Source organism: Crinia signifera, chromosome 6 (genome assembly GCF_055691185.1).
Source record: "Crinia signifera chromosome 6, ASM5569118v1, whole genome shotgun sequence".
NCBI lineage: Eukaryota > Metazoa > Chordata > Amphibia > Anura > Myobatrachidae > Crinia > Crinia signifera.
The window spans coordinates 656556-684487 of NC_139222.1; the positions used below are offsets into that span (position 1 = coordinate 656556).

General features: G+C 45.1%; 1 protein-coding gene across 4 annotated transcripts in view; it reads right to left on the minus strand.

Moving 5' to 3' along the window:
* Positions 1-27932, minus strand: part of LOC146009801 (uncharacterized) — a 53750-nt gene that overhangs the window by 21748 nt on the left and 4070 nt on the right. For all 4 annotated transcript variants that reach the window (XM_083150274.1, XM_083150273.1, XM_083150276.1 and 1 more), the window contains exons 2-4: positions 26940-27018; positions 23922-24019; positions 22732-23794 (exon numbers count right to left, since the gene is read on the minus strand). In XM_083150274.1, coding sequence (XP_083006400.1) covers positions 22732-23794; positions 23922-24019; positions 26940-27018 — 1240 coding nt within the window. The remainder of the gene's footprint in view (positions 1-22731; positions 23795-23921; positions 24020-26939; positions 27019-27932) is intronic.

The following is a 27932-nucleotide window of genomic DNA, read 5'->3' on the forward strand; positions in this document are numbered from 1 at the left end:
TATTATTATAGAGTGTACACACATAACTCCGCACTACAGAGAGTATACAGCAATTCCCATCTGTCCCTGCTTGTGTCTCCCCTGCTGGAGATAATATAACTATTATTATACAGTGTACACACATAACTCCGCACTACAGAGAGTATACAGCAATTCCCATCAGTCCCTGCTTGTGTCTCCCCCTGCTGGAGAAAATATAACTATTATTATACAGTGTACACACATAACTCCGCACTACAGAGAGTATACAACAATTCCCATCAGTCCCTGCTTGTGTCTCCCCCTGCTGGAGATAATATAACTATTATTACACAGTGTACACACATAACTCCGCACTACAGAGAGTATACAGCAATTCCCATCAGTCCCTGCTTGTGTCTCCCCCTGCTGGAGATAATATAACTATTATTATACAGTGTACACACATAACTCCACACTACAGAGAGTATACAGCAATTCCCATCAGTCCCTGCTTGTGTCTCCCCCTGCTGGAGATGATATAACTATTATTATTATTATATATAGTGTACACACATAACTCCGCACTACAGAGAGTATACAGCAATTCCCATCAGTCCCTGCTTGTGTCTCCCCCTGCTGGAGATAATATAACTATTATTATTATTATACAGTGTACACACATAACTCCGCACTACAGAGAGTATACAGTAATTCCAATCAGTCCCTGCTTGTGTCTCCCCCTGCTGGAGATAATATAACTATTATTATACAGTGTACACACATAACTCCTCACTACAGAGAGTATACAGCAATTCCCATCAGTCCCTGCTTGTGTCTCCCCCTGCTGGAGGTAATATAACTATTATTATTATTATACAGTGTACACACATAACTCCGCACTACAGAGAGTATACAGCAATTCCCATCAGTCCCTGCTTGTGTCTCTCCCTGCTGGAGATAATATAACTATTATTATACAGTGTACACACATAACTCCACACTACAGAGAGTATACAGCAATTCCCATCAGTCCCTGCTTGTGTCTCCTCCTGCTGAAGATAATATAACTATTATTATTATACAGTGTACACACATAACTCCGCACTACAGAGAGTATAAAGAAATTCCCATCAGTCCCTGCTTGTGTCTCCCCCTGCTGGAGATAATATAACTTATTATTATACAGCGTACACACATAACTCCGCACTACAGAGAGTATACAGAAATTCCCATCAGTCCCTGCTTGTGTCTCCCCCTGCTGGAGATAATCTAACATTTATTATTATACAGTGTACACACATAACTCCGCACTACAGAGAGTATACAGCAATTCCTATCAGTCCCTGCTTGTGTCTCCCCCTGCTGGAGATAATATAACTATTATTATACAGTGTACACACAGAACTCCGCACTACAGAGAGTATACAGCAATTCCCATCAGTCCCTGCTTGTGTCTCCCCCTGCTGGAGATAATATAACTATTATTATACAGTGTACACACATAACTCCGCACTACAGAGAGTATACAGCAATTCCCATCAGTCCCTGCTTGCGTCTCCCCCTGCTGGAGATAATATAACTATTATTACACAGTGTACACACATAACTCCGCACTACAGAGAGTATACAGCAATTCCCATCAGTCCCTGCTTGTGTCTCCCCCTGCTGGAGATAATATAACTATTATTATTATTATACAGTGTACACACATAACTACGCACTACAGAGAGTATACAGCAATTCCCATCAGTCCCTGCGTGTGTCTCCTCCTGCTGGAGATAATATAACTATTATACAGTGTACACACATAACTCAGCATTACAGAGAGTACACAGCAATTCCCATCAGTCCCTGCTTGTGTCTCCTCCTGCTGGAGATAATATAACTATTATTATACAGTGTACACACATAACTCCGCACTAAAGAGAGTATACAGCAATTCCCATCAGTCCCTGCTTGTGTCTCCTCCTGCTGGAGATAATATAACTATTATTATTATACAGTGTACACACATAACTCCGCACTACAGAGAGTATACAGCAATTCCCATCAGTCCCTGCTTGTGTCTCCTCCTGCTGGAGATAATATAACTATTATTATTATACAGTGTACACACATAACTCCGCACTACAGAGAGTATACCGCAATTCCCATCAGTCTCTGCTTGTGTCTCCCCCTGCTGGAGATAATATAACTATTATTATACAGTGTACACACATAACTCAGCATTACAGAGAGTGCACAGCAATTCCCATCAGTCCCGGCTTGTGTCTCCTCCTGCTGGAGATAATATAACTATTATTATACAGTGTACACACATAACTCCGCACTAAAGAGAGTATACAGCAATTCCCATCAGTCCCTGCTTGTGTCTCCTCCTGCTGGAGATAATATAACTATTATTATTATACAGCGTACACACATAACTCCGCACTACAGAGAGTACACAGCAATTCCCATCAGTCCCTGCTTGTGTCTCCTCCTGCTGGAGATAATATAACTATTATTATACAGTGTACACACATAACTCCGCACTAAAGAGAGTATACAGCAATTCCCATCAGTCCCTGCTTGTGTCTCCTCCTGCTGGAGATAATATAACTATTATTATTATACAGTGTACACACATAACTCCGCACTACAGAGAGTATACAGCAATTCCCATCAGTCCCTGCTTGTGTCTCCTCCTGCTGGAGATAATATAACTATTATTATTATACAGTGTACACACATAACTCCGCACTACAGAGAGTATACCGCAATTCCCATCAGTCTCTGCTTGTGTCTCCCCCTGCTGGAGATAATATAACTATTATTATACAGTGTACACACATAACTCCGCACTACAGAGAGTATACAGCAATTCCCATCAGTCCCTGCTTGTGTCTCCCCCTGCTGGAGATAATATAACTATTATTATTCAGTGTACACACATAACTCCGCATTACAGAGAGTATACAGCAATTCCCATCAGTCCCTGCTTGTGTCTCCCCCTGCTGGAGATAATATAACTATTATTATACAGTGTACACACATAACTCCGCACTACAGAGAGTATACAGCAATTCCCATCAGTCCCTGCTTGTGTCTCCCCTGCTGGAGATAATATAACTATTATTATACAATGTACACACATAACTCCGCACTACAGAGAGTATACAGCAATTCCTATCAGTCCCTGCTTGTGTCTCCCCCTGCTGGAGATAATATAACTATTATTATTCAGTGTACACACATAACTCCGCACTACAGAGAGTATACAGCAATTCCCATCAGTCCCTGCTTGTGTCTCCCCCTGCTGGAGATAATATAACTATTATTATTATACAGTGTACACACATAACTCCGCACTACAGAGAGTATACAGCAATTCCCATCAGTCCCTGCTTGTGTCTCCCCTGCTGGAGATAATATAACTATTATTATACAATGTACACACATAACTCCGCACTACAGAGAGTATACAGCAATTTCTATCAGTCCCTGCTTGTGTCTCCTCCTGCTGGAGATAATATAACTATTATTATACAGTGTACACACATAACTCCCCACTACAGAGAGTATACAGCAATTCCCATCAGTCCCTGCTTGTGTCTCCTCCTGCTGGAGATAATATAACTATTATTATTATACAGTGTACACACATAACTCCGCACTACAGAGAGTATACCGCAATTCCCATCAGTCCCTGCTTGTGTCTCCCCCTGCTGGAGATAATATAACTATTATTATACAGTGTACACACATAACTCCGCACTACAGAGAGTATACAGCAATTCCCATCAGTCCCTGCTTGTGTCTCCCCCTGCTGGAGATAATATAACTATTATTATACAGTGTACACACATAACTCCGCACTACAGAGAGTATACAGCAATTCCCATCAGTCCCTGCTTGTGTCTCCCCCTGCTGGAGATAATATAACTATTATTATACAGTGTACACACATAACTCCGCACTACAGAGAGTATACAGCAATTCCCATCAGTCCCTGCTTGTGTCTCCCCTGCTGGAGATAATATAACTATTATTATACAATGTACACACATAACTCCGCACTACAGAGAGTATACAGCAATTCCTATCAGTCCCTGCTTGTGTCTCCTCCTGCTGGAGATAATATAACTATTATTATACAGTGTACACACATAACTCCCCACTACAGAGAGTATACAGCAATTCCCATCAGTCCCTGCTTGTGTCTCCTCCTGCTGGAGATAATATAACTATTATTATTATACAGTGTACACACATAACTCCGCACTACAGAGAGTATACAGCAATTCCCATCAGTCTCTGCTTGTGTCTCCTCCTGCTGGAGATAATATAACTATTATTATTATACAGTGTACACACATAACTCCGCACTACAGAGAGTATACAGCAATTCCCATCAGTCCCTGCTTGTGTCTCCCCCTGCTGGAGATAATATAACTATTATTATACAGTGTACACACATAACTCCGCACTACAGAGAGTATACAGCAATTCCCATCAGTCCCTGCTTGTGTCTCCTCCTGCTGGAGATAATATAACTATTATTATTATACAGTGTACACACATAACTCCGCACTACACAGAGTATACAGCAATTCCCATCAGTCCCTGCTTGTGTCTCCCCCTGCTAGAGATAATATAATTATTATTATACAATGTACACACATAACTGCGCACTACAGAGAGTATACAGCAATTCCCATCAGTCCCTGTTTGTGTCTCCCCCTGCTGGAGATAATATAACTATTATACAGTGTACACACATAACTCCGCACTACAGAGAGTATACAGCAATTCCCATCAGTCCCTGCTTCTGTCTCCCCCTGCTGGAGATAATATAACTATTATTATTATACAGTGTACACACATAACTCCGCACTACAGAGAGTATACAGTAATTCCCATCAGTCCCTGCTTGTGTCTCCCCCTGCTGGAGATAATATAACTATTATTATACAGTGTACACACATAACTCCGCACTACAGAGAGTATACAGCAATTCCCATCAGTCCCTGCTTGTGTCTCCTCCTGCTGGAGATAATATAACTATTATTATACAGTGTACGCACATAACTCCACACTACAGAGAGTATACAGCAATTCCCATCAGTCCCTGCTTGTGTCTCCCCCTGCTGGAGATAATATAACTATTATTATACAGTGTACACACATAAATCCGCACTACAGAGAGTATACAGCAATTCCCATCAGTCCCTGCTTGTGTCTCCCCCTGCTGGAGATAATATAACTATTATTATTATACAGTGTACACACATAACTCCGCACTACAGAGAGTATACAGCAATTCCCATCAGTCCCTGCTTGTGTCTCCCCCTGCTGGAGATAATATAACTATTATTATTATACAGCGTACGCACATAACTCCGCACTACAGAGAGTATACAGCAATTCCCATCAGTCCCTGCTTGTGTCTCCCCCTGCAGGAGATAATATAACTATTATTATACAGTGTACACACATAACTCCACACTACAGAGAGTATACAGCAATTCCCATCAGTCCCTGCTTCTGTCTCCCCCTGCTGGAGATAATATAACGGTTATTATTATACAGTGTACACACATAACTCCGCACTACAGAGAGTATACAGCAATTCCCATCAGTCCCTGCTTGTGTCTCCCCCTGCTGGAGATAATATAACGGTTATTATTATACAGTGTACACACATAACTCCGCACTACAGAGTATACAGCAATTCCCATCAGTCCCTGCTTTTGTCTCCTCCTGCTGGAGATAATATAACTATTATTATACAGTGTACACACATAACTCCACACTACAGAGAGTATACAGCAATTCCCATCAGTCCCTGCTTCTGTCTCCCCCTGCTGGAGATAATATAACTATTATTATACAGTGTACACACATAACTCCACACTACAGAGAGTATACAGCAATTCCCATCAGTCCCTGCTTGTGTCTCCCCCTGCTGGAGATAATATAACTATTATTATACAGTGTACACGCATAACTCCGCACTACAGAGAGTATACAGCAATTCCCATCAGTCCCTGCTTCTGTCTCCCCCTGCTGGAGATAATATAACTATTATTATTATACAGTGTACACACATAACTCCGCACTACAGAGAGTATACAGCAATTCCCACCAGTCCCTGCTTGTGTCTCCCCCTGCTGGAGATAATATAACTATTATTATTATTATACAGTGTACACGCATAACTCCGCACTACAGAGAGTATACAGCAATTCCCATCAGTCCCTGCTTCTGTCTCCCCCTGCTGGAGATAATATAACTATTATTATTATACAGTGTACACACATAACTCCACACTACAGAGACTATACAGCAATTCCCATCAGTCCCTGCTTGTGTCTCCCCCTGCTGGAGAGAATATAACTATTATTATACAGTGTACACACATAACTCCGCACTCCAGAGAGTATACAGCAATTCCCATCAGTCCCTGCTTGTGTCTCCCCCTGCTGGAGATAATATAACTATTATTATACAGTGTACACACATAACTCCGCACTACAGAGAGTACACAGCAATTCCCATCAGTCCCTGCTTGTGTCTCCTCCTGCTGGAGATAATATAACTATTATTATACAGTGTACACACATAACTCCGCATTACAGAGAGTATACAGCAATTCCCATCAGTCCCTGCTTGTGTCTCCCCCTGCTGGAGATAATATAACTATTATTATTATACAGTGTACGCACATAACTCCGCACTACAGAGAGTATACAGCTATTCCCATCAGTCCCTGCTTGTGTCTCCCCCTGCTGGAGATAATATAACTATTATTATACAGTGTACACACATAACTCCGCACTACAGAGAGTATACAGCAATTCCCATCAGTCCCTGCTTGTGTCTCCTCCTGCTGGAGATAATATAACTATTATTATACAGTGTACACACATAACTCCGCACTACAGAGAGTACACAGCAATTCCCATCAGTCCCTGCTTGTGTCTCCTCCTGCTGGAGATAATATAACTATTATTATACAGTGTACACACATAACTCCGCATTACAGAGAGTATACAGCAATTCCCATCAGTCCCTGCTTGTGTCTCCCCCTGCTGGAGATAATATAACTATTATTATTATACAGTGTACGCACATAACTCCGCACTACAGAGAGTATACAGCTATTCCCATCAGTCCCTGCTTGTGTCTCCCCCTGCTGGAGATAATATAACTATTATTATACAGTGTACACACATAACTCCGCACTACAGAGAGTACACAGCAATTCCCATCAGTCCCTGTCCTGGTGGTCATAACACAGCACTGCTCACCACTACATCACCATGTCACTATTATGTCATTCGGTGACACAACATACATCCAGACCTCCCTAATACACAGGGCTATTTTCAGCAGGCTCCAGCAGGAACTGAGGCCCTTATTCTAGTTCACTCTTTCTGACAAAATATTTCTTAGATGGACAAAACCATGTGCACTGCAGGTGAGGCAGGTGTAAAACGCCACCCAAATCTAATTATCTCTGCACAAGTAACACCTGCCTCACCTGCAGTGCACATGGTTTTGTCCATCTAAGAAATATTTGGGCAGAAAGAGTGAACTAGAATAAGGGCCACAGTTCCTGCTGGAGCCTGCACAAAAATAGCCCTGCTAATACATACATACAATACATGGAACTTGTGGGTGAGTTACACAGAACTGTTCCCCCACTACACAAAGTGCTCCAGGTGGTATATATATATATATCTGAAAGAAGGGTGAGATGGGCGCCTATAGTGCAGTAAATCCTTAGCAGGTTTTGTCTCCCTTCACCACATGAAGACAGACACACCCCTAAATCAAAGGTGTACCGTGTAGGGTGGTTATCCACCACCGTTCTCTGAGCGTCTTTAAACAAGATCCTGGGGCCACTGCAACACGACCTCAAGGAACAATCCTCCACATTTCACTCCGCCAAATGTTTGTATGGCATATATATATATATAGGGAGAGAATGCAGGAAAGAGAGGACTAGTGTAATACGTTCAACAACATTTATTTACACCGCAAAACACAATAAAAAATCCGTACAATGTATAAAAACAAATGGGGCTTATCTGGTGGTGATGTACACGATCAGGTCTCATCCATCCAACACAGTCATAGCCAATGGTCTCTCTACGCGTTTCATCCCTCTGGACTTCCTCAGGAGAGTGTCTAGTGGTGGTATCCTAACTTCCTTTTATACTAGTAGTAACCAATCACCTACTGTTAGGGTTTCCCGCTCTTAGATGTATTCTAATTTCCGTTTCCACCTTGTGGAACGCATACTTCCGGTTTCCGTTTGTACAATAATTACCAAGGAAACAGGGTGACTGTTAAATTAAGGTTATATTTATAAGGGAAAGGGAGCCCCATGCAAATGGACCGCTCAGTTATTTTAAAGTTTATATCAAAATCCTGGCTGTTTAAGCCAGCAGACTGCTCCGTTCTCACTGGAGCGTCATTTCCGGTATTTGGAGCGCTCACAGCTTCCGGCCGTGAGCGCTCGTGACCCGCATCAGACTTCCTGCTGATGTTCCTCAAAACCGCCCGTCTTCGGCGGCCCGCCCCACGATGCGCATCACTTCCGCATCGTGGAACGCACCCCTCTGCCGGAAGCGCGTCTCTTTGGAACGCACCAGGCTTTCTACTGACGCTTGTTCCGCTACCATGGTGATCTCTGCCACCGATCACCATGGAGACTCATTTGTATTGCTGATCCCCTAATTGATATATGGGCTAGATCTGGGCCACATCTCCTTCTAAGATAGAAACTTAAATATAGGTAAAGAATGGAAAATAGGATCTGGGCAGCTAACGATATATTTTAATATATCGATAAGAATTCATAATGAATCCAAATACTTATTGGACTAACTTATATATGTATAACGGAGAAAAATACAATAGTTGCTCCAGCAAAGATTAAGAAGTAAAGGTATTACACACATAGTGTATACGGTCACAATGCCTGACCATGTGTGGATTTCCCCACCTCCCATCTTCCTGGATGTATCAACCTTCACAAGCATACGTGCTCAGAGTAATATTTGCATAAACATATATATGCACAAACATACAAAAAATGTACGAAAATATATAGTCTTAATGAAAAAAGTGGTGATATTGTAAAAGGTTTTAAAAATTTTTTTTTTTTTATTCATAAAATCCTGAAAAACTCATAAAAATGGAGCCAGTTCATAATTGTCATTAAGACCATTCGGTACCAGAGTTCCCAGTTCGTGGATCCAGAACATTTCCCTTCTTGATAGGAGGTTCTCCCTATCTCCTCCTCTAGGCCCCAAAGTCACATGCTCTATAACTTTGAATTTCAGCCCCTCTACGTTGCTGTCATGTAACTGCTTAAAGTGCCTGGGTATGGAATGGGTTTCCACTTTGTTTCTAATTCCTCTCACATGCTCCTGCACTCTTAATTTTAATTGTCTCTTTGTTTTCCCCACATACTTGAGTCCACACGGGCATTCAAGCATGTAGATTACCCATGTAGTATTACAGTTTATCAGGCTTTTCAACTTATAGTTTTTGGTTCCATTAAAATTATTAAAATTCCTATACTCGGAATGTGCAAATCTACAAATATTGCACTTTGTGCATTTAAAAAAACCTTTTGCCTGATCCCAAGGATTCTTGGGGGGGTGCTTCTTTTGTGGGAGCATGCTGGGTGCCAGAGTGTCTTTAAGATTTCTCGCTTTTTTAAAAACTATATCTGGTCTTTCTGGGAGAATTTTATTTAAAATTGGATCCGTATGTAAAATGCTCCAGTGTTTATTCAGGATTCTTCTAATATTCTGTTCTTGTTCATTAAAAGTTGTTATAAAATTAATAGGGAGAACCTCCTATCAAGAAGGGAAATGTTCTGGATCCACGAACTGGGAACTCTGGTACCGAATGGTCTTAATGACAATTATGAACTGGCTCCATTTTTATGAGTTTTTCAGGATTTTATGAATTTAAAAAAAAAAAAAAAAAAAATTTTTAAAACCTTTTACAATATCACCACTTTTTTCATTAAGACTATATATTTTCGTACATTTTTTGTATGTTTGTGCATATATATGTTTATGCAAATATTACTCTGAGCACGTATGCTTGTGAAGGTTGATACATCCAGGAAGATGGGAGGTGGGGAAATCCACACATGGTCAGGCATTGTGACCGTATACACTATGTGTGTAATACCTTTACTTCTTAATCTTTGCTGGAGCAACTATTGTATTTTTCTCCGTTATACATATATAAGTTAGTCCAATAAGTATTTGGATTCATTATGAATTCTTATCGATATATTAAAATATATCGTTAGCTGCCCAGATCCTATTTTCCATTCTTTACCTATATTTAAGTTTCTATCTTAGAAGGAGATGTGGCCCAGATCTAGCCCATATATCAATTAGGGGATCAGCAATACAAATGAGTCTCCATGGTGATCGGTGGCAGAGATCACCATGGTAGCGGAACAAGCGTCAGTAGAAAGCCTGGTGCGTTCCAAAGAGACGCGCTTCCGGCAGAGGGGTGCGTTCCACGATGCGGAAGTGATGCGCATCGTGGGGCGGGCCGCCGAAGACGGGCGGTTTTGAGGAACATCAGCAGGAAGTCTGATGCGGGTCACGAGCGCTCACGGCCGGAAGCTGTGAGCGCTCCAAATACCGGAAATGACGCTCCAGTGAGAACGGAGCAGTCTGCTGGCTTAAACAGCCAGGATTTTGATATAAACTTTAAAATAACTGAGCGGTCCATTTGTATGGGGCTCCCTTTCCCTTATAAATATAACCTTAATTTAACAGTCACCCTGTTTCCTTGGTAATTATTGTACAAACGGAAACCGGAAGTATGCGTTCCACAAGGTGGAAACGGAAATTAGAATACATCTAAGAGCGGGAAACCCTAACAGTAGGTGATTGGTTACTACTAGTATAAAAGGAGGTTAGGACACCACCACTAGACACTCTCCTGAGGAAGTCCAGAGGGATGAAACGCGTAGAGAGACCATTGGCTATGACTGTGTTGGATGGATGAGACCTGATCGTGTACATCACCACCAGATAAGCCCCATTTGTTTTTATACATTGTACGGATTTTTTATTGTGTTTTGCGGTGTAAATAAATGTTGTTGAACGTATTACACTAGTCCTCTCTTTCCTGCATTCTCTCCCTATATATATATATATGCCATTCAAATATCTGGCGGAGTGAAATGTGGAGGATTGTTCCTTGAGATCGTGTTGCAGTGGCCCCAGGATCTTGTTTAAAGACGCTCAGAGAACAGTGGTGGATAACCACCCTACACGGTACACCTTTGATTTAGGGGTGTGTCTGTCTTCATGTGGTGAAGGGAGACAAAACCTGCTAAGGATTTACTGCACTATAGGCGCCCATCTCACCCTTTTTTCAGATTCTTGTTCAGAGGGTTCTAAGGAACGGGAACCCACAGGAGAAGGTGCTGCCACCCAGAAGAGTGAAGGGGAGTGCATAAGGAATTCCACACAAAATAGTGTGTGGACATCTGGAAATATCCAAAAAAATCTGGAGTCCTCCAGCGCTAGTACCACCACTATCACCCATATATATATATATATATACGTATTTCATTAGCCTGATGTGAGTTTGATCTCAGGTTTTTAGCACCAAGCACAGCTTTATATGAACCAGCTCCGATACACATAATTATGCTGACACAGTAGTTAATCATTATGTCAGGTTGTATACTGACAATTCAATATATGTGTGTGTGTGTGTTTGCTTTGGTATACAATACAATAAATATAGATAAAAGTGGGTGGGTGTTTGTTATATGAATATAAATGGTGGTAGGGACTTCCAGTTCCGGCGGCTTCATGTGTGGCCGCTAGGAGAGCCTGCTCCGCTACCCGAGTCACCCATATTACTTTATACAAGGCCCTGCGCCTCTACCAACAGCTCCCCCTGGCCACCACTGCACTGCCAAACAAGCCTGGTATATGGACATATTCATTACAGCAATGCCCAGCACCAAACACCATGCTAAAAAGGAGAAGAAGCGCAAAACCAAGATGGTGCTGCCAACCGCTTCTAGCGTGCCTCTGCCTCAAACCCCCACCCCACAGCACTTGTGCCTCTGGGGATGAGGACGGTGTGGAGAACATACAGGTACACCCTGCTCCCCCTGACACCTCCCCCACACCCCAGCAAGACGCTACTCTGCTATGCCCCTATTATATATTGGTATCTCATTATTGCAGTGAGGGCAGCCATGAGCCCGCTGCCACCATTAACAAGCAGCTAGCCCAGCCCCAACAGCATGCCTTAAAGACAGAACACTGAGTTAGGGAAACTTTGCAGAAGTAGCAGAAATTAAACACGTTTCCGAGGATCATACTAAGACTACGAAACAAAGAGCAGGATCTGGAGAACAGATCAAGGCGCAATAACCTGTCAGGGGACAGGAATTGTATGATATCATTAGGATTACTCTCCCAGGACAGATGTAATGATACACAGGCTAGGCCCCCAGAGGACACCAGACCTTGTGCCATTATATTGAGGACACTATCGCCATAAAGAATTGCTCTGGATTGCCTCACACAAACTTAAATCCATTTCCTGGGAGGGCAACAAATCCTTCTGTTCCAGGAATACTCTGCCGAGCTGACGAAGGCCAGAAAATATTTCTCCCCTATCTGCACCTCTCCAATACGGGATGGACGCAAATCTGCACTACTACATCCGGCAAGACTTAAGGTGCGCACAGATGCATCAATTCGCTTTCCATTCTTCCTCTCCGCCACCTTTTGTTTTTGCCTTGGATTTCACATTCGATCTGCTCTTTTGCATTTAATATCAAATTCGATTTGCATTCAAGACGCAGTGTACACATTCAAAAAGATAGAAGACAGTTCAAGTGTAGTGCGCTTCAATAGAATAGAATAGAATCAACTTTATTGGCCATGTATGCTTGCGCACACTAGGAATTTTTTGTGGATTACAGTGCAGCATCAAGCAGGGATGAAGGGGGGAGGACATTACATATGTTACATTAAGACGTTACATACTGGGGGCACATGCCCACCGAGCTGCGCAGCGCCGAGGCAGCCAATCAGCGGCGCCACTGGTCATTGCAGCAGCCAGGTGGGTAACATTATGAGCAGTACAGTTATCACATGGGAACACATACCCGCCGTGCTGCACAGCGCCTAGGCAGCCATCAGCGGCACCACTGGTCATTGCAGCAGCCAGGTAGGTAACAGTATAAGCAGGGACAGTACAGTATCACACAGGGAACACATACCCGCTGAGCTGCACAGCACCTAGACAGCCATCAGCGGCACCACTGGTCATCGCAGCACCCAGGTAGGTAACAATATAAGCAGGGACAGTACAGTTATCACACAGGGAACACATACCTGCCGAGCTGTACAGCACCTAGGCAGCCATCAGCAGCACCACTGGTCACTGCAGCAGCCAGGCAGGTAACAATATAAGCAGGGACAGTACAGTTATCACACAGGGAACACATACCCGCTGAGCTGCACAGCGCCTAGGCAGCCATCAGCGGCACCACTGGTCATTGCAGCAGCCAGGTGGGGAACAGTAACAGTATGAGCAAAGACAGCACAGTTGTAACAGATACAGTACAGTTATCACACAGGAGACACGGGATACATATGGCTGAGTGCACAGTTCCTAGGCAGCCATTGCGGCGCCATCTTGAATCTTCCTGTAGGGAGAGCCGTGGGCGGCATGGGTGGTGGTGGCGGCGATGGGGGGGTTTGGGGGAAGAGAGAGTCACTGAAGCCTGGGCAGAGTCAGTCAGGGCTGGAGTTGGAGGGGGGAGTCAGTGAGGCCTGGGGGATGGAGTTGGGCCCTGGGCCGAGACTGGAGTCTCTCTCCTGGGGATGAGAGCTGGAGCGCATGATCCGGCCAGCACTGGGCAGGGGGGCTACCACTGGAGCCCTTGTGCAGCTTCCCCTCACCTCTCCCTCCGATGGTCACCGGGAGCCTGAATGCCGCATTGCCAGTGTCTGTGTTGGGCCTCCACTAGGCCAGACCACCGCAGTACAACCAAAAAATGGTAACCCTAATACCATAAAACAATGCAAAATGAAATGGAAACTGGGTGTCCCGTCCACTGGTGCTAAATGGAAAGGTACGATCCTTTTCTCCAAATATCAGAGAACAAATGGTATATATGATAAATACCATAAGTCACTCCTGTTATTAGGGTGTTCCTCGTCTCCGTCTCTATGTATCGAAATCAAATTCAAAAAGGGTCCCAGAAATGTACTGTAGAAAATACACCATAGTCCTGAATAATACCCCTTTTACACCGCCACAAAACCCCGGCTCTTCGGCGGGTCAGACCCGGGTTAGCAGCGGGTAGAACACGGCTAGCACTGGTGTAAATGGGTAGTCCGGGTCATCCGACCCGGCTCCCATTTACATCCAACCTGCGGACCGCAGCGCCCGCAGGTTGGACGGGGGTCACAGACAGCCTGCGCTGCTGTCTGCTATACTCTGCAGACAGCAGCGGCAGTGGAGGAGGTGAATGGATGCCTGTGTGCGGCATCCATTCACATCCCACAAGACGGCTGGGGGGGGGGGGGGAGGAACGGGGGCAGGCCAGCAGCTTACCTTGGTGCTGGGCTGCCCCCAGCACGGCGATCAGCGGTCCCGGCGTGGATGACCGCGGTCCCGGCACTTGGAGATGATGTCATCTCCAAGCGCCGCCTCCATCTACACTGCGGGTGGGCACCGCAGTGTAATCGGTGTAAAGCCCAGATCCAATCCGTCTTCCAAATGCCGTGTTGGATCCCAGGATTTTTGTTGTAAAAGGGGTATAAGATGTTCACTTTCATACTTCTGAATAACCCTTAATTGTGCCTTTAGACATTGTAAAGGCTGCCATGAAGTAGGAAGCCCATAATTATCCCTTCCTGTATATGGTTTTTTTCCTAGGATCTATGGCGGAGACATTCAAAGACTTAAGGGAGGAGGTCGGAGCGGACTTATGTAGGAGGAGCATCCTAGGAAAAAATATACCTGTCTAGATCTGGGGAAGAAGGGGTTAATCCATTGGAAAGGCTGCCATGAAGTAGGAAGAAGAAACTCCTATGGCTGATTGAAAAGCCTGGAAAATGACAAATAAAGGATACGGTTATCCTGTTAAAATGTTTCATTGAGATATTGAAACATTTTTTACACAAATCAGCTCTCATAGATCTCTATAAACTCTAACCAGAACATAGTGTCTCATTAAACAGGATGTAATAACACCCAGTAATAAAAGAGACACAAGGCACACACATATATATATATATATATATATATATATATATATATATATATATATATATACACACACACTGAATATAGGCTGTGGACTCCTACATTTAACACTTTTTTATTCTTTTTTTACTTGCTGTATTTTAATATTTCCCAAATTTTAACAAAAGTAATAAAAGTTATATTGTATTTTGTTATCATACGACTCTAATACCGCTTTCACACTGCCAAAACGTTTCAAAACTGGTATTTTTAAACGGTATTTAAAACGGGTCTGAGCCTTCACATTGCAGTAGATTACCGTTTTAAATACCGTTTAAATACCATTCACATCAGTCAACCCATTTAATCCCCTGAACACGTTTCAAGGCAGAATGCAGGGGACAGCCTATCACAGGTCTGTAATCTGTTGTTTTTACTAAATACCATTTCAGAGCCATTCTCACTGCATAAAGACCGGCTCTGAAACGTGTAGGACTCGGCTTTTTAAACGTTTTGAAATACTGGTTATCTTTAACCGGTAAATCAACTCTGGCGCTTTCACACTGCAGCCTTAAACGTTTCGAAATGGGAAAAAAACTGCAATATACAGATTTACAAGTGCGGTGTGAAAGGGGTATTAGTGCACCCATACCATTGTTTACTTCTTATATGGGTGTTTCAGGTTTAAATCTAAGCAGTGGGTAGCACATCCAAAACAAAAGGTATTGCCCCATAAAATAATTATAATTTTGAGACAAGCGGGTCTATTAAAGTAATATCCAGGACTGGTGCGGGATTCATATCTGTGTGTAAGGGTCAGACTTATTTTGGACTCACAACGTGTGTGTGTGTGAAGGAAGTTAATAAGGAGACATCTGTCTTGTCCTCACTGCCACCCAGTCTCTGAGATGGACCTAATCAGACAAGCCAACGGCTATGGCAAATATAGTCTCGATAGGGAACAACCCTGTCCCATCCCTCTCTGGAATGCAAATGGTACTCAAGCCAAAACATAAATCCCAAACCGCCCAACCGTGCATATCTATTCCCAACTGTGACATACCTAATACCAAACCACCAGACCCTCCCCCTCCCTGCACATCTATCCCCAACTGTGACATACCTAATCCCAAACCACCCAACCCTCCCCCAGCTTGCATATCTATACCCAACTGTGACATACCTAATCCCAAACCACCCAACCCTCCCCCACCTTGCATATCTATCCCCAACTGTGACATACCTAATACCAAACCACCCAACCCTCCCCCATACTGTACGTCTATCCCCAACTGTGACATACCTAATCCCAAACCACCCAACCCTCCCCCACCTTGCATATCTATACCCAACTGTGACATACCTAATCCCAAACCACCCAACCCTCCACCACAATGCATGTCTATCCCCAACTGTGACATACCTAATACCAAACCACCAGACCCTCCATGTCAATCCCCAATTCGAAACCACCCAACCCTCCCCCACCCTGTATGTCTATCCCCAACTGTGACATACCTAATCCCAAACCACCAGACCCTCCATGTCAATCCCCAATTCGAAACCACCCAACCCTGCCCCACCCTGCATGTCTATCCCCAACTGTGACATACCTAATCCCAAACCATCAGACCCTCCATGTCAATCCCCAATTCGAAACCACCCAACCCTTCCCCACCCTGCATGTCTATCCCCAACTGTGACATACCTAATCCCAAACCATCAGACCCTCCATGTCAATCCCCAATTCGAAACCACCCAACCCTCCTCCACCCTGCACGTCTATCCCCAACTGTGACATACCTAATCCCAAACCACCCAACCCTCCCCCACCCTGCATGTCTATACCAAACTGTGACATCCCTAATCTCAAACCACCCAACCCTCCCCCACCTTGCATGTCTATCCCCAACTGTGACATACCTAATCCCAAACCACCCAACCCTCCCCCACCTTGCATATCTATACCCAACTGTGACATACCTAATTCCAAACCACCCAACCCTCCACCACAATGCATGTCTATCCCCAACTGTGACATACCTAATCCCAAACCACCAGACCCTCCATGTCAATCCCCAATTCAAAACCACCCAACCCTCCCCCACCCTGTATGTCTATCCCCAACTGTGACATACCTAATCCCAAACCACCAGACCCTCCCCCACCCTGCACGTCTATCCCCAACTGTGACATACCTAATCCCAAACCACCCATCCCTCCCCCACCCTGCACGTCTATCCCCAACTGTGACATACCTAATCCCAAACCACCAGACCCTCCCCCTCCCTGCACGTCTATCCCCAACTGTGACATACCTAATCCCAAACCACCAGACCCTCCATGTCAATCCCCAATTCGAAACCACCCAACCCTCCTCCACCCTGCACGTCTATCCCCAACTGTGACATACCTAATCCCAAACCACCCAACCCTCCCCCACCCTGCATGTCTATACCAAACTGTGACATCCCTAATCTCAAACCACCAGACCCTCCCCCTCCCTGCACGTCTATCCCCAACTGTGACATACCTAATCCCAAACCACCAGACCCTCCATGTCAATCCCCAATTCGAAACCACCCAACCCTCCTCCACCCTGCACGTCTATCCCCAACTGTGACATACCTAATCCCAAACCACCCAACCCTCCCCCACCCTGCATGTCTATACCAAACTGTGACATCCCTAATCTCAAACCACCCAACCCTCCCCCACCTTGCATGTCTATCCCCAACTGTGACATACCTAATCCCAAACCACCCAACCCTCCCCCACCCTGCATATCTATCCCCAACTGTGACATACCTAATCCCAAACCAGTTATTATAAATTCCTCAAGTAAGAAACCATTATATCTTTGTGCACAGTCTCATCCCTTGTCTTCTGTAACTCGATACTCTATCTCAAATAAATGCTTGTATAGCAACGTATGAAATATATAAAGTGAAACCGTTGTAGTATTATAACCAAGGAACATCAGGGTTACATAATAAACCTGTCTGCTCTAAATAAACATCAAACACACACGAAGCGTCCGCACAGTCACCTGTTTGTCTATATGTGTTTTTTTTATACTTTTTCGCTTGCCTTATTAATTGAATAAATAAAGGTTATATTTTAACATCAACTCTCTCTAATAGGTGAACCACACCATGACAAATCTTCCCTTTTCCTCTAATCCTAAACCACCCAACCCTCCATGTCTATCCCCAATTCGAAATCACCCAACCCTCCCCCACCCTGCATGTCTATCCCCAACTGTGACATACCTAATCCCAAACCACCCAACCCTCCCCCCACCCTGCATGTCTATCCCCAACTGTGAGATACCTAATCCCAAACCACCCCACCCTCCCCCACCCTGCACGTCTATCCCCAACTGTGACACACCTAATCCCAAACCACCCAACCCTCCCCCACCCTGCATGTCTATACCAAACTGTGACATCCCTAATCCCAAACCACCCAACCCTCCCCCCACCCTGCATGTCTATCCCCAACTGTGACATACCTAATCCCAAACCACCCAACCGTCCCCCCACCCTGCATGTCTATCCCCAACTGTGACATACCTAATCCCAAACCACCCAACCCTCCCCCCACCCTGCATGTCTATCCCCAACTGTGAGATACCTAATCCCAAACCACCCCACCCTCCCCCACCCTGCATATCTATCCCCAACTGTGACACACCTAATCCCAAACCATCCATCCCTCCCCCACCCTGCACGTCTATCCCCAACTGTGACATACCTAATCCCAAACCACCCAACCCTCCCCCCACCCTGCATGTCTATCCCCAACTGTGACATACCTAATCCCAAACCACCCAACCCTCCCCCCACCCTGCATGTCTATCCCCAACTGTGACATACCTAATCCCAAACCACCCAACCCTCCCCCCACCCTCCATGTCTATCCCCAACTGTGACACACCTAATACCAAACCACCCAACCCTCAACCACCCTGCATATCTATCCCCAATGTGACATACCTAATCCCAAACCACCCAACCCTCCCCCACACTGTACGTCTATCCCCAACTGTGACATACCTAATCCCAAACCACCCAACCCTCCCCCACCCTGCACGTCTATCCCCAACTGTGACATACCTAATCCCAAACCACCCAACCCTCCCCCACCTTGCATATCTATACCCAACTGTGACATACCTAACCCCAAACCACCCAACCGTCCCCCACCCTGCACATCTATCCCCAACTGTGACATACCTAATCCCAAACCACCCAACCCTCCCCCACCTTGCATATCTATACCCAACTGTGACATACCTAACCCCAAACCACCCAACCCTCCCCCACCCTGCATGTCTATCCCCAACTGTGACACACCTAATCCCAAACCACCCAACCCTCCCCCACCCTGCATGTCTATTCCAAACTGTGGCATACCTAATTTACAAACCACCCAATGCCCCCTTATCCTCCATGTTTATCCTCATCTGTGACATACCTAATCCCAAACAATCCCACCCTCCCCCACCGTACACGTCTATCCCCAACTGTGACATACCGAATCCCAAACGACCCAACCCTCCATGTATATCCCAAATTGTGACATTCCTAATCCCAAACCAACCAACCCTCCCCCACCCTCCATGTCTATCCCCAACTGTGAAATACCTAATCCCAAATCAGTCAACCTTCCCTATATATGACCCCCAACTTGATCTGTTGGGGGTGAAGCCAGAGACCATGATGATTACAGTCAAAAAAGGGAAGATTGTCTCCCACTTGGCGCACAGAAGTAAGTCTAAGTAGTTTCATGTCTTCAAAATCATTATAAATGTGAAACATTTTGTTTAAATACAGATTTGAAAACCGAATGGCATTGTGTTTTACTGCGCTTGTTCCCGTCTTTTTAAAAGTACCAGTGTACCAGTCCTTTGTTTGGGAAATTCCTCCCTATATGGATGGTCACAGATTGAGTTTAGCCATAACGAGGATAAATGAGTCTAGCTCCAGCACGGTTGTTACACTGCTAGTATTCCTATCCGATTGTCCACACTGGTTTGATATCGACAGTGGGAAACTTATGAGCAATAAGTTAACAGAAATAGCGTGCACCTCTTGAGCTAGCCCCGTCTCTGTCTGTTATGTCTAGCACCAGCATGGCTGTTGCTAATAAAAGGTAGCTAATTGTCTACTCTGATTATTTTCAAGAGTAGGGTAGGGGGTCTCACTGTCCCATATTCCAATTGCATGCTACATGCTAGTCACTAAACATTCAATTATTTAAACATTTTCAGTACTTGTTCCCTAGAACGGCGCCCACTAAGCTATTTGCTTAGTGGGCTATTCTGCGTAGAGAAATCGCATCGCATGGGTCATTTTAGTGCCGTGCGCTGCGATTTTTTCATGTAATTTATTCACGGCTATGTGTGCCCCAAGGCATGCCATTACATTAGGTATACAATAATATTATTGTATGTCCTTAAAATAGGTTTAACGCACCCCACCACCCCGAAGCGTGGCGAGCGCAGCGAGCTCCGCAAGGGGCGGCGGAACGCGTCCTCCGACCTTTTCATACCCCCACTATCCACGTCGGCGTGGAGTTGATTTCATATAGTGTGGCGAGCCCGAAGCTTGGCGCGCGTAGCGAGCCCCGCGAGGGGACGCGTAATACATGTAAAGTAATCCGCGTGCGCTTGCCACGCTTCGGGCTCGGTGCGCTCACCAAAATATATAAAATCAACTCCAAGTGGAAAGTGGGGGTATAAAAAAGGTTGGAGGACACGTTCCTCCACAACTCGCCATGCTTCGGGGTGGCGTGGATAGTGTAGGGGTGCATAAAACAGATTTTTAGGACATACAATGATATCATGTATTGGCATTGCACACCCTATAAAATGGCATGCGATTTTGCGGGAGGTGCGATGCAATGCGATGCGATACATTTGGACACACAGAGGATTGAAAAAATGACATTAAAAAAATCGCATTGCATGCCGCTATAATGGCCCATGCGATGCAATGCGATTTCCCTACGTTAGCGTACGTAGGAAATCTGGGTGCTGTTCTAGGAAACAAGTATCACATTTTCAAACACAATGCTAGTGATCACGCCAATGCACGTTTCACACATCAGGTTTTTTCAAGGTGAACCCGATTGCCCCGTCTGAAGGGGATTTGAAAGAAGGGGTGAACAATTAGGTACCATAAAACAATACATCGCACTTAAAATATTTTGTAGATTTACTTGCGTCCTACGTATACACCATAATAAATCATGACCTAGGGATAGGGGTTCCAAACACTGTTTTGCATCCTCTGATTTATCTAATTTTCTTCAAAATATTCTGCTTGAAAGTATGTATTTTATCCTCACTGATAATAGATGTTTGTTTAAGGTCAAATTCTATATAAATAAAAACAGGTACCGCAATGGGCACCAGATACGCTCCAATTATCCCAATCGATTTATGGGCAAATGGATATTGGAAACAATATGGGCAAACAACCCATTTGAAGAGAACCTGGTGTCTTTCATTCAGTACATAGACAATATTTTTGTGATTTAGAACGGGGGAGAACAATTTTTTGGTTGTCTTAATTCTAATCAACAAAATTATTAAAGTCTTTTTTGAAGCAAATTACAACAAGAATATCTTTCCAGAGATCACTCTTTATATAGAAGAAGGTGAGATCTGGAGCTGTAATTACATTAAACCAAAAGTCAGGAACATACATTCTGGGTACCAGCTGCCAACATGACAGCTGGATTACATGTATAACCATGAGCGTGGTACGCCATAATTGCCTTTATATACTTATTTCTATGTGTAATGAGTCAGGGTATGCTACCCTCTATCATGGTAACACACAGTGACATGATGTGAGGGGGAGAGCAGGAGTATAATAGGGGCTGATGGCTCCTGATGTATGAGATGCACCAGAGAGTGCGGGGAGGAGACTGGTCAGATCTCTGGGCTGGTAACACACAGTGACATGATGTGAGGGGAGAGCAGGAGTATAATAGGGGCTGGTGTCTCCTGATGTATGAGATACACCAGAGAGTGCGGGGAGGAGACTGGTCAGATCTCTGGACTGGTAACACACAGTGACATGATGTGAGGGAAGAGCAGGAGTATAATAGGGGCTGATGGCTCCTGATGTAGGAGATACACCAGAGAGTGCGGGGAGGAGACTGGTCAGATCTCTGGGCTGGTAACACATAGTGACATGATGTGAGTGGGAGAGCAGGAGTATAATAGGGGCTGATGGCTCCTGATGTATGAGATGCACCAGAGAGTGCGGGGAGGAGACTGGTCAGATCTCTGGGCTGGTAACACACAGTGACATGATGTGAGGGGGAGGGCAGGAGTATAATAGAAGGATGATGGCTCCTGACTCCCCCACTGGGCAGATACATTTGCATCATTAGTCTTTACTGACAGAGGAGGGTGTAGGATAAAAAAATTGATGTAGTGACTGAGCAAGAAGAATATTTGACTCTGATATGTTATAAGTGTATATTACTCACCTGTGCTGATATCTGTAGGGCTTTCCTCCTCCTTACACCACTGCTCAACCCTCACATCTGTCTCTTCTCCCTCTGTATCTTCTACCTTCATATCAGTCATATTTGTCTCTTCTCCCACTGTATCTTCTATCTTTATATCAGTCACATACGTCTCTTCTTCTCCCTCTGTATCTTCTATCTTTATATCAGTCACATACGTCTCTTCTTCTCCCTCTGTATCTTCTGCCTTCATATCACTCACATATGTCTCTTCTCCTCCCTCTGTATCTTCTATCTTCATATCATTCACATACGTATCTTCTCCTCCCTTTGTATCTTCTGCCTTCATATCAGTCACATACCTGTCTTCTTCTCCCTCTGTATCTTCTGCCTTCATATCACTCACATACGTCTCTTCTCCTCCTTCTGTATCTTCTGCCTTCATATCAGTCACATACGTCTCTTCTCCTCCCTCTGTATCTTCTGCCTTCATATCAGTCACATACGTCTCTTCTGCTCCCTCTGTATCTTCTGCCTTCATATCACTCACATACGTCTCTTCTCCTCCTTCTGTATCTTCTGCCTTCATATCAGTCACATACGTCTCTTCTCCTCCCTCTGTATCTTCTGCCTTCATATCAGTCACATACGTCTCTTCTTCTCCCTCTGTACCTTCTGCCTTCATATCAGTCACATACGTCTCTTCTCCTCCCTCTGTATCTTCTGCCTTCATATCAGTCACATACGTCTCTTCTTCTCCCTCTGTATCTTCTGCCTTCATATCAGTCACATACGTCTCTTCTTCTCCCTCTGTATCTTCTGCCGTCATATCAGTCACATACGTCTCTTCTTCTCCCTCTGTATCTTCTGCCTTCATATCAGTCACATACGTCTCTTCTTCTCCCTCTGTACCTTCTGCCTTCATATCAGTCACATACGTCTCTTCTTCTCCATCTGTATCTTCTGCCTTCATATCAGTCACATACGTCTCTTCTTCTCCCTCTGTATCTTCTGCCTTCATATCAGTCACATACGTCTCTTCTCCCTCTGTATCTTCTGCCTTCATATCAGTCACAACATCACACTAATAACACCCCCCCAAAAAAAAATATATATAACAATTATTTCTGGTTTTATTTATTTAAAATTATGATCATTTAGTGACAGTCACTGTGGTACTGTAGATTGGTGATACCCTAAATCCCACCTACCTGATCCTCCTGTGGGGTCCTGTGATTCTCCTCTGTACACTCCTGGGAATACAGAGGACGGGGACATCTCTCTGGGGTATTCCTGTTACTGGGCCCATCTGTAGGAGACACGCAGTGACTGAGGACATGATATATATGTGATTATCCTGGGAATACAGAGGACGGGGACATCTCTCTGGGGTATTCCTGTTACTGGGCCCATCTGTAGGAGACACACAGTGACTAAGGACATTGTATATATGTGATTATCCTGGGAATACAGAGGACGGGGACATCTCTCTGGGGTATTCCTGTTACTGGGCCCATCTGTAGGAGACACGCAGTGACTGAGGACATGGTATATATGTGATTATCCTGGGAATATAGAGGACGGGGACATCTCTCTGGGGTATTCCTGTTACTGGGCCCATCTGTAGGAGACACACAGTGACTGAGGACATGGTATATATGTGATTATCCTGGGAATACAGAGGACGGGGACATCTCTCTGGGGTATTCCTGTTACTGGGCCCATCTGTAGGAGACACGCAGTGACTGAGGACATGGTATATATGTGATTATCCTGGGAATACAGAGGACGGGGACATCTCTATGGGGTATTCCTGTTACTGGGCCCATCTGTAGGAGACGCACAGTGACTGAGGACATTGTATATATGTGATTATCCTGGGAATACAGAGGACGGGGACATCTCTCTGGGGTATTCCGGTTACTGGGCCCATCTGTAGGAGACACACAGTGACTGAGGACATTGTATATATGTGATTATCCTGGGAATACAGAGGACAGGGACATCTCTCTGGGGTATTCCTGTTACTGGGCCCATGTGTAGGAGACACGCAGTGACTGAGGACATTGTATATATGTGATTATCCTGGGAATACAGAGGACGGGGACATCTCTCTGGGGTATTCCTGTTACTTGGCCCATCTGTAGGAGACACACAGTGACTGAGGACATGGTATATATGTGATTATCCTGGGAATACAGAGGACGAGGACATCTCTCTGGGGTATTCCTGTTACTGGGCCCATCTGTAGGAGACACGCAGTGACTGAGGACATTGTATATATGGGATTATCCTGGGAATACAGAGGACGGGGACATCTCTCTGGGGTATTCCTGTTACTGGCCCATCTGTAGGAGACACGCAGTGACTGAGTACATTGTATATATGTGATTATCCTGGGAATACAGAGGACGGGGACATCTCTCTGGGGTATTCCTGTTACTGGGCCCATCTGTAGGAGACACGCAGTGACTGAGGACATGGTATATATGTGATTATCCTGGGAATACAGAGGACGGGGACATCTCTCTGGGGTATTCCTGTTACTGCGCCCATCTGTAGGAGACACACAGTGACTGAGTACATGGTATATATGTGATTATCCTGGGAATACAGAGGACGGGGACATCTCTCTGGGGTATTCCTGTTACTGGGCCCATCTGTAGGAGACACACAGTGACTGAGGACATTGTATATATGTGATTATCCTGGGAATACAGAGGACGGGGACATCTCTCTGGGGTATTCCTGTTACTGGGCCCATCTGTAGGAGACACACAGTGACTAAGGACATTGTATATATGTGATTATCCTGGGAATACAGAGGACAGGGACATCTCTCTGGGGTATTCCTGTTACTGGGCCCATCTGTAGGAGACACGCAGTGACTGAGGACATGGTATATATGTGATTATCCTGGGAATATAGAGGACGGGGACATCTCTCTGGGGTATTCCTGTTACTGGGCCCATCTGTAGGAGACACGCAGTGACTGAGGACATGGTATATATGTGATTATCCTGGGAATACAGAGGACGGGGACATCTCTCTGGGGTATTCCTGTTACTGGGCCCATCTGTAGGAGACACACAGTGACTGAGGACATGGTATATATGTGATTATCCTGGGAATACAGAGGAGGGAGACATCTCTCTGGGGTATTCCTGGTACTGGGCCCATCTGTAGGAGACACACAGTGACTGAGTACATTGTATATATGTGATTATCCTGGGAATACAGAGGACGGGGACATCTCTCTGGGGTATTCCTGTTACTGGCCCATCAGTAGGAGACACGCAGTGACTGAGGACATTGTATATATGTGATTATCCTGGGAATACAGAGGACGGGGACATCTCTCTGGGGTATCTCTGGTACTGGGCCCATCTGTAGGAGACACGCAGTGACTGAGGACATTGTATATATGTGATTATCCTGGGAATACAGAGGACGGGGACATCTCTCTGGGGTATTCCTGTTACTGGGCCCATCTGTAGGAGACACACAGTGACTGAGTACATGGTATATATGTGATTATCCTGGAAATACAGAGGACGGGGACATCTCTCTGGGGTATCTCTGTTACTGGGCCCATCTGTAAGAGACACGCAGTGACTGAGGACATTGTATATATGTGATTATCCTGGGAATACAGAGGACGGGGACATCTCTCTGGGGTATTCCTGTTACTGGCCCATCTGTAGGAGACACGCAGTGACTGAGGACATGGTATATATGTGATTATCCTGGAAATACAGAGGACGGGGACATCTCTCTGGGGTATCTCTGTTACTGGGCCCATCTGTAGGAGACACGCAGTGACTGAGGACATGGTATATATGTGATTATCCTGGGAATACAGAGGACGGGGACATCTCTCTGGGGTATTCCTGTTACTGGGCCCATCTGCAGGAGACACGCAGTGACTGAGGACATTGTATATATGTGATTATCCTGGGAATACAGAGGATGGGGACATCTCTCTGGGGTATTCCTGTTACTGGGCCCACCTGTAGGAGACACGCAGCGACTGAGGACATTGTATATATGTGATTATCCTGGGAATACAGAGGACGGGGACATCTCTCTGGGGTATTCCTGTTACTGGCCCCATCAGTAGGAGACACGCAGTGACTGAGAACATTGTATATATGTGATTATCAGATGCTGGGTGTATATGGGGGACCCCCATACCTGCTCTCCCCTGTACAATAAATGTCTCCTCTTACCCAGTGATGTGAGGGGCCGGTGATTCTCCATCATCACGTCCTTGTACAGACCCCTGTGTTCCTCTATGTACTCCCCCTCCTGTAATAAAAGAACAATGTAGGCTTCTTTAATTGCATAATATTAATAGGACACCACATTCTGTTATACCCATATAATAATAACAACAACAACAACAACAGAACACCACAGGCTGCTTTACTTGTATAATAATTACAGGACACCAGAGGCTGCTCCATCTGTATAGTAGGAAACCACAGTGCGCTCACCCCGTATAATATGACAACACATGCTGATCCCCCTGTATAGTTGCACACTTAATGCTGCTCCCCCTGATAAGTAGGACACCAGAAGCTGCTCCCCCTTTATAGAATGACCCCACAGGCCACTCCCCCTGTATAGGAGGACTCTACATACTGCTCCCCTGTACAGTAGGATGCCACCTGCTGCTCCCCCTGTACAGTACACCACATGTTACTCCCACTGTATAGTAGGACACCACAGGCTGCTCCCCTGTACAGCACAACACATGCTGCTCCCCCTGTATAATAGAACACCACATGCTGCTCCCCCTGTATAGTAGGACACCCCATGCTGCTCCCCCTGTATAATAGGACACCACATGCTGCTCCCCCTGTATAGTAGGACACCCCATGCTGCTCCCCCTGTATATTAGGACACCACATGCTGCTCCCCCTGTATAATAGGACACCACATGCTGCTCCCCCTGTATAGTAGGACACCCCATGCTGCACCCCCTGTATAGTAGGACACCACATGCTGCTCCCCCTGTTTAGTAGGACACCACATGCTGCTCCCCCTGTATAGTAGGACACCACAGGCCACTCCCCCTGTATAGTAGAACAATTATTCGGTACTTGTTTCCTAGCACGGCGCCCAGATTTTCTACGTACGCTAACGTAGTGACATCGCAGGGGCCATTTTAGTGCCGTGCGATGCGATTGTTTCATGTAATTTATTCACTGCTCTGTGTG